The following is a 17,423-nucleotide window of genomic DNA, read 5'->3' on the forward strand; positions in this document are numbered from 1 at the left end:
TCCGGCTAAAATTTAAGTTATGAAAAAGTCTTAATTTACCTTGTTAATTCACAAAATTTTAGCGATGAAGGTGATGAAGTAAGCTTTTGGAAATCAAACTCAGTTTGGAAAAGCAGAATAATGAACTTAGCAAGGAACATCAAGATGCTGAAGGCATCAAGGACCAACTTGAAGCAGAACAGTATTTTTCCACACTCTATAAAACACAAGTTCGAGAACTAAAAGAAGAGTGCGAAGAAAAGGCAAAGCTCAGTAAAGAAGTGCAAAATAAAAAATGCCAGAGTTGCAGGACGAAAGAGATTCTTTGGCAGCACAACTTGAGATCACGTTAACGAAAGCCGATTCGGAACAGTTGGCTCGCCCCATTGCTGAAGAACAGTACTCTGATTTGGAAAGGGAAAAGATCACGAAGGAGTTAGAAATTAAAGAAATGATGGCAAGGCATGAGCAGGAACTTGCTGAAAAAGATGCCACAGTAGGATCACTCGAAGAAGCAAATAGGACACTAACTAGCGATGTGGCTAACCTTGCAAATGAAAAAGAAGAACAGAATAACAAGCCCATGTGTTCATTCCTACTCTATATCACTTTCCAACAAACCGTGAGGTTTGTATGAAGCCGTTACGGCGCATGTTCAAACCACCTCCTGCTCTGGAACCACACCACTGCCAGCAATTAATATGCAGCAGCACCAGTACCTGCTAAAATTATGTGAATTCACAAGGTAAATTAAGATTTTTTCGTAACTTAAATTTTGGCTGGAAAAGTCAAGCCCCTGGTTATGCTTAGTTCCGCTCACTGCTGCCACAAGCTCTAGGCATGCCAGTTTAACTGACAACAACAAAAATTACCACACAAGTTTTAAAGAACAAGTTCAGTTAAGAACCACACACTTCATGGTGGTGACTCCCCTCCCCGCCAACTGCCAACTGCCTCCCTTGGAACTGTCGCCCACCAGGAGCCCTTGGGAGTTAAATGTTTGCTGGCAGGGGAAAAAACACTTGGCGACTCAAACTGCTCCGCAAACAAACTTTTCCTTCACACCTGACAGCTGACAAGATCACGAGTAGAGACATGAAACACATGGAATTGTATAGTAATCTGCTAACTTTCAAACATGGCTATTTTAAGCTTTTAGAGCCTTGTTTATAACATCTGGAAGTAGGACAGTGTGAGTTACAGACGGGCCTTGGGACGCTGCAAGGGGCAGTGAGAAAATGAAGGGGAAAGGGCACAGAAAGGAATGTTACCCCCCACACCTACACAGCGGGTTGCTGTTAGTCCCAAACTAGGTCTTCTCATTAAATAAAAAGTAAACATAGGTTCTTTGATCAGATATAGTCATGGTATAGAAGGCAGCCCTGTTTAGGGAAGTTTTTAATGCCTGGTGTTTTAATGTACCATATTTTTCGCTCTATAAGACACACCAGATCACAAGACGCACCTAGTTTTTGGAGGAGGAAAACAAGACAAAAAAAATTCTGAATCTCAGAAGCCAGAACAGCAAGAGGGATCGCTGTGCTCTAGACATGCCAGCAATCCCTCTTGCTGTTCTGGCTTCTGGGATAGCTGTGCAGCCTGCATTCGCTCCATAAGACGCACACACATTTCCCCTTACTTTTTAGGAGGGAAAAAAGTGAGTCTTATAGAGCAAATATGGTATTTTTAATCTTTGTTGGAAGCCACCCAGAGAGGCTGGGGAAACCCAGCCAGATGAGCGGAGTATAAATAATAAATTATTATTATTATTATTATTATTATTATTATTATTATTATTATTTCTTCCTCCTTCAGTTGCAGCCCCTTACATACTACATGGGACCATTTTGTTACCTCACAGAATAGGTGGGAAATTAGCAGGGCACCAGGCACATTTTGCGTCTAAAAATTCTCCATTTGCGAGCACCTCATAAAGTCTGGGTGCCATTTTTTTGCGCCTGGCCGACACTCAAGGACTGCTTGACGCCTTGAAGTCTATGTTAAGGATAGACAATATGTTAAGGAGTTTAACAATAAGGAGTTGAGCGTTTTGAAAACTGAAGCACGGTACCAGTATTTTTATTGTAAACACGAAATTGCTAAAAATGTTGTCACTTATGTGAACTGCTTATTTTGCTTATCAAAAAAATAAATAAAAAGTGTTGCCGACCCAGTGGCGACTAGACATTCTGTTTTGGTGCCCACAACCCAAGTCCCAGAAGCTATTTGGCTCCTAAGCTTTTCTTTCCCAGTTTCTAACACTGGGCAGAACTGTGGATTCCTCAGGATAGGTGCCCCACAAGTGAGAAAACATCCTTCTTTCTCCGTTGGTAGGCCAAGCTTCATATAAAATGCTCAAACATTCATCTGTGTAGTGCTTTGTAGGTTAGACAAATGGTGTTCTGTTGGGTTCCGTGGTAAAGAACTCGTTTCAAATGATGTTGGCATCTGTCTGTCTCTTTGGGGATGAGGTCAAGCTGTTGGAAGGTTGCAGCACTCGCTGTGGCTCTAGAGACCAATACGGGAGAGACCTGTTTCGTTGCAGCTGGGGCAGATGAAGGCGTCCAGTTGTGCTGCTGCAGATGTACTATGGCGTTTCTTCTCTGCACTCCTCCTGGCAATCATTCCTCCTCTGGTCACTTGTTATGGATGCCTGACCTGACGCTCTCCAGGCACTGTGGTCATCTGCAAGGGATTCCCATAGGGCAGGGTTGACGTTGCCAGCCACACATCCTTGAGTGGTGTTGCTGTGCTTGCTGGTGAACGTTGGCATGATTCTGTGGTTGCGCATGCATCATGCTGATCTCCCCACTCCCTCACCCTTCCACCTCCCAGTTTGTGCAGCAACACCATTGGCAGGAGGCCATGTGCATGGTTGCACCCCCTCCTTTCCAGGCTCCCCTGCTTTCAGGTGTTCATAACATTGCAGCCTCAGGCTGGATTCAGCTCTATGTATGTTTAAAAATCTACTCTATCAAAATGAAACCAAAGACTGACCACTTACATGGAAATTTGCAGAACGGTATTCTGCGTTTAGTGGGAAACCTATTAAAATCACCAGGATGATCTGTTATGAGGAACTTATGATTTCCCCTCATCCTTATTTAATACTGTAGAAATTATGACATTCTTATTGATTCAGTTCATTTCCCCATCTTCTGATTATGTAAGTGATCTCATGCATTATTTATTGGGCATTGAAATTACCCTTAATTTTTCCTTTCCACCGAGAAGATGATTTACAGTATGAATAACATTACCTTCTCTGTATAACCTTAGAGCCACCTATTTCCATCTTGATTAGCTTCTAAAGTAATCTTATTTCCATTTGTTCTTGCGGTAAAGGACCTATTGTACTTCAGTGATTGATGCAGTTCTTTTTGAATTTCACCTTGCAGAAAAAAATGACTGCTAAAAGCCCCATTCTCCCCAAAATAGACACTGTATGTAGATGCATGTGCAATGGTACAGCTGCTTAAGCTTTGGGTTTTTATAACTTTCCCCAAATGTTTACATTATTTGAAGCTAGGTGGCTGATGACCAGACAGAGAAGGCCTTTTCAGGCAAGCTGTTTATGGAGTGGCTTGCCTGGTGCCCAACTGTGTTGTCTTTTTTTGGAGTTAGGCAAAGATTGTTTCCATTTTCCCAGGCCTTCCATCGTGGAATGTAACTAGGCTGATTAGCTTTTATCCTTTTGCTGAATATTTTTTCCATGCGGTTGTTCCATGTATATACTGTGACTGTTTCTATTATTTACCTGTATACCACTTTTGACAGTTTTATTAAAGGGTAGCCTAGAACTTTTTTTAATAAACAAGCAAACCCATCCTCACCTCATTATGATTTTTGTAGCCACTGCAAACATGATGTTTCCAAAATGGAATGCATGCATATACTCTTGCATACTTAAAATAAGCCATGGGAGAAAACAGTAGTTGGTGGTACAAGACTGCCCTCAAATGAGAAGAAGAAGAAGAGTTTGGATTTGATATCCCGCTTTATCACTACCTGAAGGAGTCTCAAAGCGGCTAACATTCTCCTTTCCCTTCCTCCCCCACAACAAACGCTCTGTGAGGTGAGTGGGGCTGAGAGACTTCAAAGAAGTGTGACTAGCCCAAGGTCACCCAGCAGCTGCATGTGGAGGAGCGGAGACGCGAACCCGATTCACCAGATTACGAGTCTACCGCTCTTAACCACTACGCCACACTGACTCTCCATGAGAAGTACATGGAGCCCCAAATGGCTAAGAGCCAAGGCTCTAAACAGAGTGACGAATTCAAACTGGGGAGCCCGGGGTAGCAATGTATCCTGCTTTTCAGAAGAAGGTCCTCTGTTTCAAGGGCTGTCTGGTCCAAGTCCTGTTGAAAGATAAAGGAGAACAGCAGGGCCTTGCCTACCAGCAGTTAACCCCTAGGCAGAAGAATGAGCAGGTCACATGATCAGAGTCTTCCCCCATGTGATGAGAGGTATTGCATTTCTGTTTAAATTCTGGTTTCTGAATTTGCATGCATGCATATAACTTAGTATATGCAAGGTTAAGTTCTTTTTAGTCCTGTCCTTTGGTGATGCATGAGGGACCTCCCTAGGGAGACTAGAATTCACATCTCAGCTCTCCTGTGCACTTTTGTCTTGGATATGTCAGTGCTTCAGCTTTAAATTTTGGAAAAAGAAACCTCACTTGCAGGACTGATGTGAGGATTAATGAGGTGAATGGTTGTGTATATGAGACCTACAAAAGAAAACTTATAAATGCAGTTATTTGGGACTGCTGGCTGCTAAGGCTACGAACGTGCAGCTGTCAAGTGACAACATAGGGGCTATGGCTGATGGTGTTAAAAATGCTTCAGGTCAGAGGTTTTCAACCCTTTTGGGTCCACGGCTCCCTTGGCCAACTGCATTCTTTCTGTGGCAGCCCTGTGGGACTCAGGAGTCCAGTTGCGTCACCCCTTGCCTGCAGAACTGGCAGCCTCTCACCCTTTTTAGAACACCCTCCCTTGTGGAATGTTCCCTCAGCCTCCCCTCTCCTTGGGAGTCCTCTGGGCAGCTGCTGCTGCTACCCTGGTCTCTGAGCTGCTCTCCCTGCCCAGCCCCAAAGAGAGGTGCCTCCATACACTGTCCTGCAGGGGCCTGGGACTTGTCTGTCCGTTCCCAACAGCAAGGGCTGGCGGACTGGTTGGCTGGGCCTACCAGCACCCCCTGGCCAGCCCCAGAGGCACCATTTACCTGCTGAGCTTGTAGCCAGGGCTGCTGCAACAAACAGTTGTGCAAGCCTTTGGGTGGCAGAGATGCAAGAGGGCATCAGAGGATGAAGGGAAGGGAAGAGGGACAGAGGCCAGTGTTGCCCGCAGCACCCCAGACCGTCATTCAAGGCACCCCAGGGTGCTAAGGCACACTGGTTGAAAACCACTGTTTTAGAGCATTTGATTTCCCTTGTTTAATTTATATCAGGAGCTACTGTTGAACATAAAATAACTTTTATGACTTCCTTCACATAAAACATATAGTCCTGGATATGCTCAAGGATTTGAATAAGAAGAAATTTAGCATTTCTAAGGCAAGGTAGTCCTAACGCAACGCTGTGCAGATTGACAAAGAAATACCTTCTGTGTGGAAGAAGTATTGGCTGAACTTTTATGTTACGATATATATGCAGCCAGATACCAGATGTGAGATATTGTAAGCAAACAACTACGCTTCTGGCGAAGTGTGCAAACATGGCTCACAGAAGAACGTAAACCTTGGTACAGCTTCAAAAATGGCGATACTGCCAGTTTGATAAACAAATAATTGGTGAGGAATGAACTGTGGTGACTTGAATCTTGGACTGCAACGTTTAGTTGGCTGATTGTTTCAATTTAAAATATTTTGCTTAAAAAGGTGTGCCTAAGTTGTGCTGAGAAAAACCCATACACAGAAGGGAATGCCTGTTTTAAGATGGTGCCTCTTGCAACATGTATTTAGTGACATAATGCTATGCAGACATTTTGTGATGGAATCTATTGTGTTACGGAATGTGAAATAGGAAGTAGGAGAGAAGATGCTTACGTAGACATGGCTGGTATTCAGACTTCTACACCTAGGGAATTAAAATAAAATCACAAGTTTTGAATATGGTGCTGTGTGCTTTCTAACATATGACAGACGGATATAGGCAAATTCCTGGATGTGCCCAGGATGGCCACACTAGTTTGATAGAAGGGATTTGTGCATTAGTATGTGGAGCCAACCCATTCCAGTCAGGACTCTCGGGGGCATCTGTTGTGTGTGTCATGGTTCAATCCTGGAAATGTTGGTGCTTAGCAATGGATTTTCTTCCATTGCTGGGACAGAACTCCAGCACATGCACAATATAATAATCAAGAACCAAGTATTTCTAAGCATTTGCATTTTGCATTTTTTTGTGTGGCATCCATCTTCCTACTGCTTCATTCACATGATGGCAGCAGTAGAAACAGGCACGCAAATGTCGCTTCGGTGGAGCATCTATTTTATACCTCTTCGCCTCTTGTTGCCATGCGCAAGCCAAATCATAGGGAAATAGCAGTGAGGTGTCTCAAGAAATACCGTCAAAACTTGTTCTTTGCACTGGGGAAAAAAGAGGGTTAATGAACCCTTTTGCCTGCATCTCAGCTTGCATGAGACAAGAGTGTTGGGTAATGGGATTGGCATACTACCAAGGTGCTCACTTTGAGGCCTGTGTTTGTTTGAGCCTGGTCTAAATTTATTGGAAGAATCTAGAAGATATTCCATAGGAAAGATTGAAGGAGCTGGCTTCTTTTGGCCCAATGAAAGAAATATACAAAGGGAATCATATATTTGCATAAAATCTCTCTTTCTTTTTAAATATACCGGTACTTGTTTTGATTTGTTCATTTCAGGTGCTTTTCTTTCGAGAAATGCAAGACGATAAACAACAAGCTACAACAAAATAACACAATTCTAAATGTTCACCATTGAATGTTGGTCTCAAAATAGAATTCTGAGAGCATTTGGTTTGAAACTCAGTTCATATTTTCATTGTTTTTGTAGTGTGCGCAGAAGCTTATAATCCTGATGAAGAAGAGGATGAAACTGAATCAAGGGTATGTTGACTTTGTAGACTAAATGTATGTTTGTATTATTGGAAGACAAATTCAGGAAATATGCAAACACACTCCTTAATAGAAGTTGTATCACATAAGTTTTTGAAAAATGTGTTAGAATATAAATTAAAAAACCCTTTTCTTTCACCGTCATCTTTATTGTAATTTCCCTTTGATAGGAATCAAAGACTAAAGTTTCCTTTCATCATTCCTGTGCTGTGTCTTTTTAATTTGAGATTGATTTAAAATTCTCAATTTTTCGCTGACAATATTTGTTTAGTAGTATGATTTATATCTCGCTTTCCAGGAGTGTTCATCTAAATTGTCCTTTGGCCTCTTTTAGGATCATTTTTCTTAAGACTAAGAGAAGTGAAATAGAAATTGCAATTATTTCTTCCAGATTATTCACCCCAAAACAGATGATCAAAGAAACAGACTGCAAGAAGCTTGCAAAGACATACTTCTATTTAAGAACCTAGATCCAGTAAGTGGTGACTTTATTTCTTTTAACGATCCCAGAAACACTTAAGAGATTCATCTTTCAGGGAAATTCTGAGATGAAGCATGATTCTGGGGTTTTGTTCCTTTAACAACAAATCATTGTGAAAGTTGGTGTCAATATCAAGAGAACAAACAATACCAACATTCTTTTAAGATAAGCTGTTAGAATTGGTATATTCTTTGTTTCCGAAGGCCCATGTAGTATGAATGTGTTTGCTTGTATGAACTGGATATATTATAAAAGTTGTTTAGAGTAACATTGATGTCACTTAATCTGTTTTGCATTTTTGCCTAGTTGCTCTACTCCAAACTTAATACAGTGGACGCTCAGGTTGCGAACGTGATCCATGCGGGAAGCACGTTTGCAACCCCCAGCATCCGCAACCCGCAGCGCCGTGTCTGCACATGCGCAGGTTGCAATTCAGCGCTTCTGCGCATGCACAAAGCGTGATTTAGAGCTTCTGCGCATGTGCAAAGCGCGATTTAGCGCTTCTGCGCATGTGCAAGCGTCAAAACCCGGAAGTATCCCGTTCCAGTACTTCCGGGTTTGGCGGGATGCGCAACCCGAAGCATCTGTACCCGAGGTATGACTGTATGCATTTATTTTTAACCATCTAGACACAATCTGCTGCCTTTCTGCTAGGGGCTGTGTGTGTGTCGAAGGCTCCTGCTTTGATGAAGATCTGTGCATTGTAGCAGAAAAGTGGAGTCCTCAAAGCTATAATAATCATGCTTATGAGCTGGGAATGGGCATAGCTCAAAGGTAGCTTTGAAAATAAAAAGGTTCCAAGTTCAGTCCTTGGCTTCTCCAGGTAGTGCTGGAACGCTGTCTGAAACTCTGAAGAGCCACTTTCAGTCATTGTAGACTCTATTGACCCAGATGGGTGAATGGCTTGACTCAGTACAAAGCAATTTCTGGTAGTCTGATATTCATGTATTGCAGGGAGTATTGGAGTCAGTTCTGTAATGTGGAAAATCAGTGCACAAAGGGCACTAGCATATAGCAAGTAGAGTTTTACCTTGGATCCCGAACGCCCTGGAACTCGGACGCTTTGGCTCTCAAACGTTGCAAACCTGAAAGTGATTGCTCCAGTTTGTGAACGTTCTTTTGAAATCTGAGCATCTGGCAGGGCTTCCGCAGCTTCTGATTGGCTGCAGTATCTTCCTACAGCCAATCAGAAGCCGTGATTTGGTTTTTGAACATTTTGGAAGTTGAACAGACTTCCGGAACGGATTCCATTCGACTTCCAAGGTACAACTGTATGGATTAATTTCACTCTGTTTTTGTAGCATTTGTGTCACTATTGGGTTGACTGTGACACCTATTAAATACTGTGTCTTCTCCAGGATCCCAAACTCTTAGTGGCAAGCACCTCTGCTACAACTGCTGACTGTGACAGCTGTCAGAGATGATTGAGGTGCAGGGATGGGTGTCTGAAGGACCTTTTTTGTGGATGGGTGTGCAAAACACTGGTGCAGGGAGCAGGCTAATTTTTCACAGAAAAAAACAGTGCCTGTGCATTTTGCCTTGTATCTCAGGTTCTAAAAATTCTAGAAGCTTACTCTTTTAAAAAAATGGAAGCTGGAAATCTGGGGGTTATCCAGGAGGCACATTGCTCCCTTGCACTCTCCCCCCTCCCCGCACCATGGATGCCCATGTGTGCAGGGGAGATTTAGGAGCAGCATAGGAAAAAGGAAAGGACTGGTTTCTCCCAGGGAGATGTGTCTCCCATAGTTGCAAATTATTGCAGTAGCAGTAGGTCACAGGATCCTTCCATAAACCTGAATCATCTGCTTTTGGTCTAGGGTAAACTGTATAGTAAGGCGAATATCCCTTTCCTGTGTACCTGCACCTCTTCCATTGCAGGCTGAATGCCAAATTACCACCAGAGTTGTATATGCTCAGCAAGCGTTGAACTTGTGTATAGCTACTGGATCTGTCTCAACATCACATCCACGTTTGCTGTGGAAATTTGGCACAGGCTAGATTTTTCTAACGCTTTGTGGAGGTAAATCACCGTGGAGGTAAATCACCATTATGACACATAAAAATTTGGAGACATTGATTCTATTTTACACAACCATACTTTTGAAACAAGAAGGAATTGTTCACACATTGTGGCTGCAAACTTTGTGTGTGTGTGTGTGTGTGTGTGTGTGTGTGTGTGTGTGTGTGTGTGTTGTATGTGTACTAAATTTTACCCCTCCCCATGCCATGTAGTATTTCACAGCATTTTGAAATAAGCTTGTGTATAGCTGAATTCTTTATAAAAACGTGGGCTGTGAGGCTGCTGAATGGAAGACAGCAACATTGCAGCTGATGTTCAGGGCTGGTGGTCATACGAAAGCACACAGAGAGTGTAACAAGGACTGAGAGATTGTGGGGGGGAGGGGGGGGCTCGTTTAATCTCACTGTAAACAAGTGGTACAGTGACAATAAAGTATTTCTATTCTGTTTCTATTCTATTACAGAACCCTGAATTGTAATTACTTTTCCTCCACTTTGAGGTCGAATTTTATCTGAAGTGCACAAGTAAACAGTGTTCCCTTGTATTAGCTCTTTCTTAGAAAGCAAGCAAATGGTGACTTACGGATTAGTCAGAACCATTTTGCTTCAGTGTGCAGTCTATTTGCATAATATGGGAACAAAGCATCATCTATACTGAAATGTGCGAAGGGATTTTGTGGCAGCAGCAGGGATGACGAAGCCCGTGGCATCTATTACTTGAACCGATGCGAGGTCTTAGAACATTTACAAGGCTTAAATGCAGGGGAATGAAACACAGGATGTTTGAGAAAGTGAAAGGTCAGTTTGGCTGGTACTGAAACCATAGGGGAGAGAAGGAGATTTGAGGTGGGGTAGGGAGGCTCAGTGAGCAGAGGCAGGGAAGGTAAGTAAGTGTTGGCAGAAGCAAAGCACATTGTTGGCTGCGGACCTAAATACAGGAACCTGAGGGAAGAATAGATGGAGTCAGACACAATTCTGCAGAGAAGATCAACGGTTTTAAATTAGGAAGGTGTGTGGAGCAGGCCGGGAGAGAGAAAATCAAGGGTACTGATCTGCACAGGGTCCTGACTAGGAGCTAGGATGGTGGAATAAAGGCAGGCTTGAAGACACAATGCAAAGCTGAGAAATAAGGTTGAAGAAAGTTGGGGAGGGGGATGTTGTGACTAAAGGACTAGAAACAAAAAGGCCTGTGAGGTGTTGGCAGAAGGGGAGTGGAAAGACCAGAGAGTTTAGAAAATGGGGGTCAGAAAGCCAATGGGGGAGCATAAGATGGCAAGGTCCACATCTTGAGAAAGCTCCTGTATTTTTAAGGGCCACATAGAAGGTGAAAATCTGCCAAGCATAACCTTTCCCATCGCTGCACTCAGTGACATCTCTCCTTCCAGTTCTGCTTTTATGGGTCTTGGGGTCTCCTCCTGGGGGCCATTTAATTCCAACTGTCAATGTTTACAATTGGGATGGCCCCTAGCATGAGGCAGGTAGTGTCGAAACCCAATGAAAAGATTGAGAGCAGGTCATTGGCGAGGAGCCAGGCTAGCTAGTAAGCACACAAGAATAAACATAATAGAAACAAATGAAAAATACAACAGGCTCCCCATCCCTTCATGTTATGCTGGTTAGCCAGAAGTACTATTTTCAACACACACACACACACACACAAAATGCCCTGCCTGGTATGCCAGAATGTTGAGATAGCTGGATTAGCTAGCTAACTCAACCTTGCTCTTTTTGCTTTCTCAATTTCAAATTCTAAACAGTTCTGCTGAATAGTTAAATACAGTATGTGGTTATTAAGAGAGACAGATTTATTACGTATTTTGTCTTGAATGCCTTTTAGTTATGGGTCATACAGTACCAGAACCTTGGTGCCTGCCCGTAAAACAAGCCTAGAATGAGAGACTTGGGTGATATGAGCAGGTTTTAGGAATTATCTTCGTTGCGAGATTTTGTAGGCGATCCACAAGTTTGTTTGGGTCTTGGGTGTGAGCCTGGTAGGTGAGAGCCATGAGGCTGAGAGGTATTGAGGGAGGAAGTGTGTTGGAAGAGCAGGAAAAATTATCTTTGTATATTTATTAGTAATTCATGTGAATGGTTTTATTGTGGATTTTTTTTTAAAAAAATTTTTTTTTATTAAATATTTTCTTGAATTGGAAAAGTGCATACAGTGTCTCAGTTTTCCATTAATGAAATCTTTTCTACAGATCAGTTATATTCGATGTGAGACACTAATGTTATAGACAGTATAAGTTTGCGAAGAACAGAAGGAGAGAGAGAAAGAGAGAGAAGGTTGGGGTAGCAAACTTTTTGTGGGTTTTTGTAAAATTTGTTGTTGTTTCCATTTGCTGTACAGTCAAACCTCAGCTCCCGAACGCCTAAAACCCGGAAGTAAATGCTCCAGTTTTCAAACGTTTTTTGGAACCTGAACGTCCGACGCGGCTTCTGCTTGAGTGCAGGAAGCTCTTGCATCCAATCGGAAGCCACGCCTCGGCCATCAAACATTTCGGAAGCTGAACAGTCTTCCGGAACGGATTACATTCGACAACCGAGGTTTGACTGTATAGTGGTTAGAGCATATGGAGCAGTAAAGAAATGGTCTAAGTAAATCATGATTATCCATCTTTGGGGATACTTTTTGTGTGCACAAAGCCCTCATAGTGGATGTTGCCGGAAATGTACTGTGCCGGCATCTTCTTATCTTGTACATGTGACATGATAGGACACACATGCAGCCCAAGGCTTTGCTGTCTGTCTGTGGTGTAGGTGTTATGTACTGAAGTTCTCACCCTGGGCCAGCAGAGGGATACTGTAGATAGTTATGCAAATGAAGGATCGAAAGTGACGTTCAGTGATTGGCTAGTTTGTATGCAAATGAAGGATCGAAAGTGACGTTCAGTGATTGGCTAGTTTTAGAAAGTTGCAACAGTTACGATTGTTCTGGAGCTCTATATAAGCAGGCTGACTGAGCTCCTCAGTTCAGTTCTGTTCCAGCTTACAAATAAAGAGCTGCTTTGGAAGAATCGCTGTGTCGTCTGATATGTAACAATTTTCCCTGCCTGAAAGTTGCCGCCTTTTTTGGCAGTGGGGATGAAACTCTGGCTGTGTGTCTCAATCTTCCCACAGCTTCTATATTATGGCTTTGGACCCTACCCTTGGCTCAGCGTACCTTAAACCCTTTCGCATTGCTGGTTTGCAGTGGTTTTTAAGCCTCTCTTTTTTTCCTTTTCATTGACAAACTGATTATTCTTAACTGCTTGTGTTTTGCAGACCACTTTTTCTTAAAATGGATAGCCAAATGGGTCTTTGAATCTACTGAAGCTGGTTGCACTCATAAAAAAGGCAATTTCCTTTGGGTTAAAATTTAAAATTTGAACAGAAAAATGGGCTCCCTCTTTGAAATGTGCTGAAAATTTTCATATGAACAAGTTTTCTCCAGCATTTTCCTCTTTATTTTCATTGGCACTTTTTTTTTTGGGTGTGTGTGGGGGGCAGTCCTAGGATGTGTCTAGCAAAGAACAAACAATGCCCTTTCAGTCCCCTTGAGAGGCTACCAGAAACTACCAGTGGGCTGCATGAAGTTTTCCTTTGTTGTAATTGATGCCACTTTTTTTTTTTTTTTTTATAAAAAGCACATCACTTCATAACAGTGTTCCTGAACTGAGTATTGTTGGGGAGTGTGGAAGAGGAAGATGATGAAGATATTGACCATAGTCTAGGAAAGGGTTACAGGTTACAGACCAAAATTTAGTGATACCCTTTCTGTGTGTTGCGTTTTGGTTAAATGCTGATTTCATGCTGCTGTGTTATCAGAGTTCAACCAAGCCATCAAGAGAAAGCAAACATTTAAACTCACTGGTGAAATTGGCCCTGGTAGATTTTTAAGGTGTGTTGTTTTTTTAGAAGTTACATTTTCAGTTATAATTTGTCACATACGATCATTGAAGAAGCACACTCCGAGTGCATTGTGTTGGAGAGGCCCTATCTATACTATAAATGGCCTGGGGGTCGGTTTGTTTTTCGTTTTCAGGTGGACAGGACCGCAATCTTACATCTAGAAAGTCAAGGAAAATAATTGTTCAGGTGCACATGAGCCCAAGACTGAAGCAAACATAATATACTGTACTGCCAATTTCTTAGTCATAGTTAAAAGATCAGGGACAGGCTGAGTGCTCAGACCCTGTTTCCTTTTTGCCTCTCTTCATCTGCATTATTATTATGTCTGCACTGTGCTGATCAGGTTTACTTTTACCCTTGGTAAGCCAGCTTCAGAATCTGGTTGGAGAGAGAATGCTATATCACTGCTGACGCTGGAAGAGGAAAGGAGCAGGAATTTCCTTCAGAGAGGGTAGGCATGAGTGAGAGGGAGTCTGTCTCCTCATCTGCATCATGTCTAAAACAGACCTAAGTGCCAGGGTAATAAACACAACCGGGGCTTAGGGAAGCAAATGCATGCCACAACTGGTCACAAAAATGAGTCATGTTTCCCCCCCTTCTTTTTTTAAGTCTTAAGTCATTGCATTTGAGAGTAGCCTTTAAATTAGCTTCTTGGATAGACATGGGGATCGTGGAACTGCTCTGCGCTCCTGGAAAGAAAAGTGAGCAATAAATGCAATAAATGAATTCATATTCTTGATTAACAGGAGCAGATGTCTCAGGTATTAGATGCCATGTTTGAAAAGTTGACTGAAGGAGGGGAGCATGTCATCGATCAAGGTGATGATGGAGACAACTTCTATGTAATTGATCGGTAAGTGTTTTTATTTTATTTGATGTACAGCGCGGTTGTGTGGAGGGCCTGAGAGTCCCAACATTATTTGGAGAAAATCTGCAATATTTTATTTACACTTTTTATTTCCCCAGTTTATAAACCGCTTCACGGCACTAAGCCATCTAAGTGGTCTACAATATAAAAATGAGATAAGTATTTCTAAAAGCAACAAAACCTTCCTTACAAACTCTTAAAACCAATAAAGGCATTTCTGCAGGGGGCCTGCCTAATTTCAGCTGGTAATTGATTCCCGGGTGCTGGAGCTGCAACACTACAAGCCTGGTTTCTGTTGAAAACTAAACACAGCTCTGGGGCATATAGTACTGTCAGCGGTGCCTTGGGCAGAAATCTATGGGGTTAAGTGGTCTCTTCGGTCTCAATGCTAAAAGCAAAACCTGGAAAAGGCACCTGGGAGCATACTAGCAGAAGTGTTTTATGATGTCAATGTGATGCCTCTAATTATCTAATAAGGGGAATATTATGCAAGTATCCATACCTGCACTGCCTGTGGTGGGTTGCTCCCTTTACAGTGGTGCCCAGCAAGACGAATGTCTCGCAAGACGAAAAACTCGCTAGACGAAAGGGTTTTCCGTTTTTTGAGTCGTTCCGCAAGACGCATTTCCCTATGCGCTTGCTTCGCAAGACGAAACGTCTTGCAAGTTCTTGCGAATTTGTTTCCTTTTTCTTAAAGCCGCTAAGCCGTTAATAGCCGCTAAGCCGCTAATAGCCGTGCTTCGCAAGACGAAAAAACCGCAAGACGAAGAGACTCGCGGAACGGATAATTTCGTCTTGCGAGGCACCACTGTATTTGGCCATATTTCCCTTTGCCCCTGCCAGAGCAATAGTTGCAGCATCTTCTTCACTGGCACCCAATATACAGCAAACAACCCCCCACCACACACAACCAGTGCTGAGTTACCAAACAGGCAGAGAAGGCACCGGCCTACGGACCCCATGCCTTTTAGGGGTCCCGCGACAACGGATCAAAATAATATTGATTTGATCTGGAAAGAAAATTGCAATCAAGCTTTCTTAATTCAGTGTTATCCCACTAGAGAGAGTGCACGAGGACACCCCCCCCCCGAGATTTCGACTGCCTCCATAGGGTTGAATCCAGCACTGCACACAACACACACTCCTTTGTGCAAATCACACCCACTCGTGCTCCTCTCACAATGCGCTTCCCAACCACAGCCAACCTGTGTCACTGACAGAGGACATCTGATTTGCCTTGGCTGTTTGTATTATAAACGGCCATGCATGGCAGAAATCAGATGAATAAAAAGTATACTCTATGAGCAATGTAGTGTGCACAATCCAATGCAGTGGTGCCTCGCAAGACGAAAAGAATCCGTTCCGCGAGTCTCTTCGTCTTGCGGTTTTTTCGCCTTGCGAAGCAAGCCCATTAGCAGCTTAGCGGATTAGCGCTATTAGCGGCTTAGCGGGCTTAGCGGATCAGCTGATAAGCGGCTTAGCAGATCAGCTGATAAGCGGCTTAGCGATCAGCTGTTTAGCGGCTTAGCGGATCAGCTGTTAAGCAGCTTAGTGGCTTGGGAAAAAGGGGGGGGAGGAAAAAAACCCTGCAGGAACTCGCAAGACATTTTCGTCTTGCAAAGCAAGCCCATAGGAAATTCGTTTTGCGAAGCACCTCCAAAACGGAAAACCCTTTCATCTAGCGGGTTTTCCGTCTTGCGAGGCATTCGTCTTGTGGGGCACCACTGTAAATTAACCATGCCAATTGTGATTATGTCCATAGATTGTATCCATATATGTATCATACAGACACTCTTGTAGTGGAGCCGGGATGGGCTTGGGGTTCCTACTGAATGTAGATCCGATAGCAAGGCCAGGTAGTTAAACATGTAAAGTGGCCTATTGCCAAATGAGACTATGCTCCACCTAAAAAAATAAGAAAAGTATCTGGGTGGTAGGGTTGAATTTATGCTTTATATGCCCATTAGAAATTTACTTTTTGGTGGTGTGAGCTTGGTTGAGATTAAGAAGCAGTTTAAGCCTGCGTGCTTTAGTAAATAACAGAGAGATAGAGCTAGGAGACTGGATTCAAATCCTTGCTCTACTGGTAACACTGTGGATCTCGTGGGTGTCATCATCTCTGCTGTGGTTCCGCATTGTACAGTGGGGGGGGAAAATGAATGCTGCAGAGTAAGTGTTAAATTTTGGGGCCCCACCCCGCCCCTTAATTCTGATAATGAAGAATGCATTTTTGATGTAAGCAATATCAGCATTTCTTTTACTTTTAATCTTTCCAGCATTGCACATGCAATCTGTGTTCACTTTATGTATATCTTATAGAGGGACGTACGATATCTATGTGAAATGTGAAGGTGTTGGAAGGTGTGTTGGCACGTATGACAACCGTGGGAGCTTTGGTGAGCTGGCTTTAATGTACAATACTCCCAGAGCAGCTACAATCATTGCTACCTCTCCTGGTGCTGTGTGGGGTTTGGTAAGTTTAATTCCTTTGTTTTTTTTTTTTTTTTAATAATGTTTATTAAAGATTTCCAAAAAAGTTAACAACCCAACAAAGAAAACCACAAGAAAAACAACAGCAAACAAACATCAAAAAATCTCAATAGAAAAAACACCCAAGAAAAAGAAAAATACAACAACAAACAAAAAAATTTAGTATAAAAAGAACACTCTTTCATTTTGATAACTTTCAATACCTTATTCTCATTTACTTCCACCCGCCTTCCCTTCTTGTATTCCAATTTAAAAATTAGTTCAGCAAGATCATTAACTATTCATCTTAAGCCTTTATCCTTCTCTTTATAATCTATTTATCTTGGCCACTTAAACCCCATCATTTCATTTTTAATGCCCTCAGCATTCATAGATTTTACAATGTTTTTGTAGATAAACTTTAAACTTCTTCCAATCCTCTTCCACCTGCTCCTCTCCTTGATCTCGGATTCTGCCGGTCATTTCAGCCAGTTCCATATAGTCTATTACTTGCATCTGCCATTCTTCCAGAGTGGGTAGATCTTGCCTCTTCCAATGCTTTGCAATAAGTATTCTTGCTGCTGCTGTGGCATACATAAAAAAAGTTCTATCCTTCTTTGACACC

General features: G+C 42.6%; 1 protein-coding gene across 2 annotated transcripts in view; it reads left to right on the top strand.

Moving 5' to 3' along the window:
• PRKAR2B (protein kinase cAMP-dependent type II regulatory subunit beta) overlaps positions 1-17,423 on the top strand; it is a 66,191-nt gene that overhangs the window by 37,796 nt on the left and 10,972 nt on the right. For both annotated transcript variants that reach the window (XM_077935797.1, XM_077935798.1), the window contains 4 exons: positions 7,009-7,061; positions 7,462-7,545; positions 14,208-14,314; positions 16,649-16,802. In XM_077935797.1, the coding sequence (XP_077791923.1) occupies positions 7,009-7,061; positions 7,462-7,545; positions 14,208-14,314; positions 16,649-16,802 (398 nt within the window). The remainder of the gene's footprint in view (positions 1-7,008; positions 7,062-7,461; positions 7,546-14,207; positions 14,315-16,648; positions 16,803-17,423) is intronic.

This window comes from Podarcis muralis, chromosome 10 (assembly GCF_964188315.1).
Source record: "Podarcis muralis chromosome 10, rPodMur119.hap1.1, whole genome shotgun sequence".
In the NCBI taxonomy this organism is placed as follows: Eukaryota; Metazoa; Chordata; class Lepidosauria; order Squamata; family Lacertidae; genus Podarcis; species Podarcis muralis.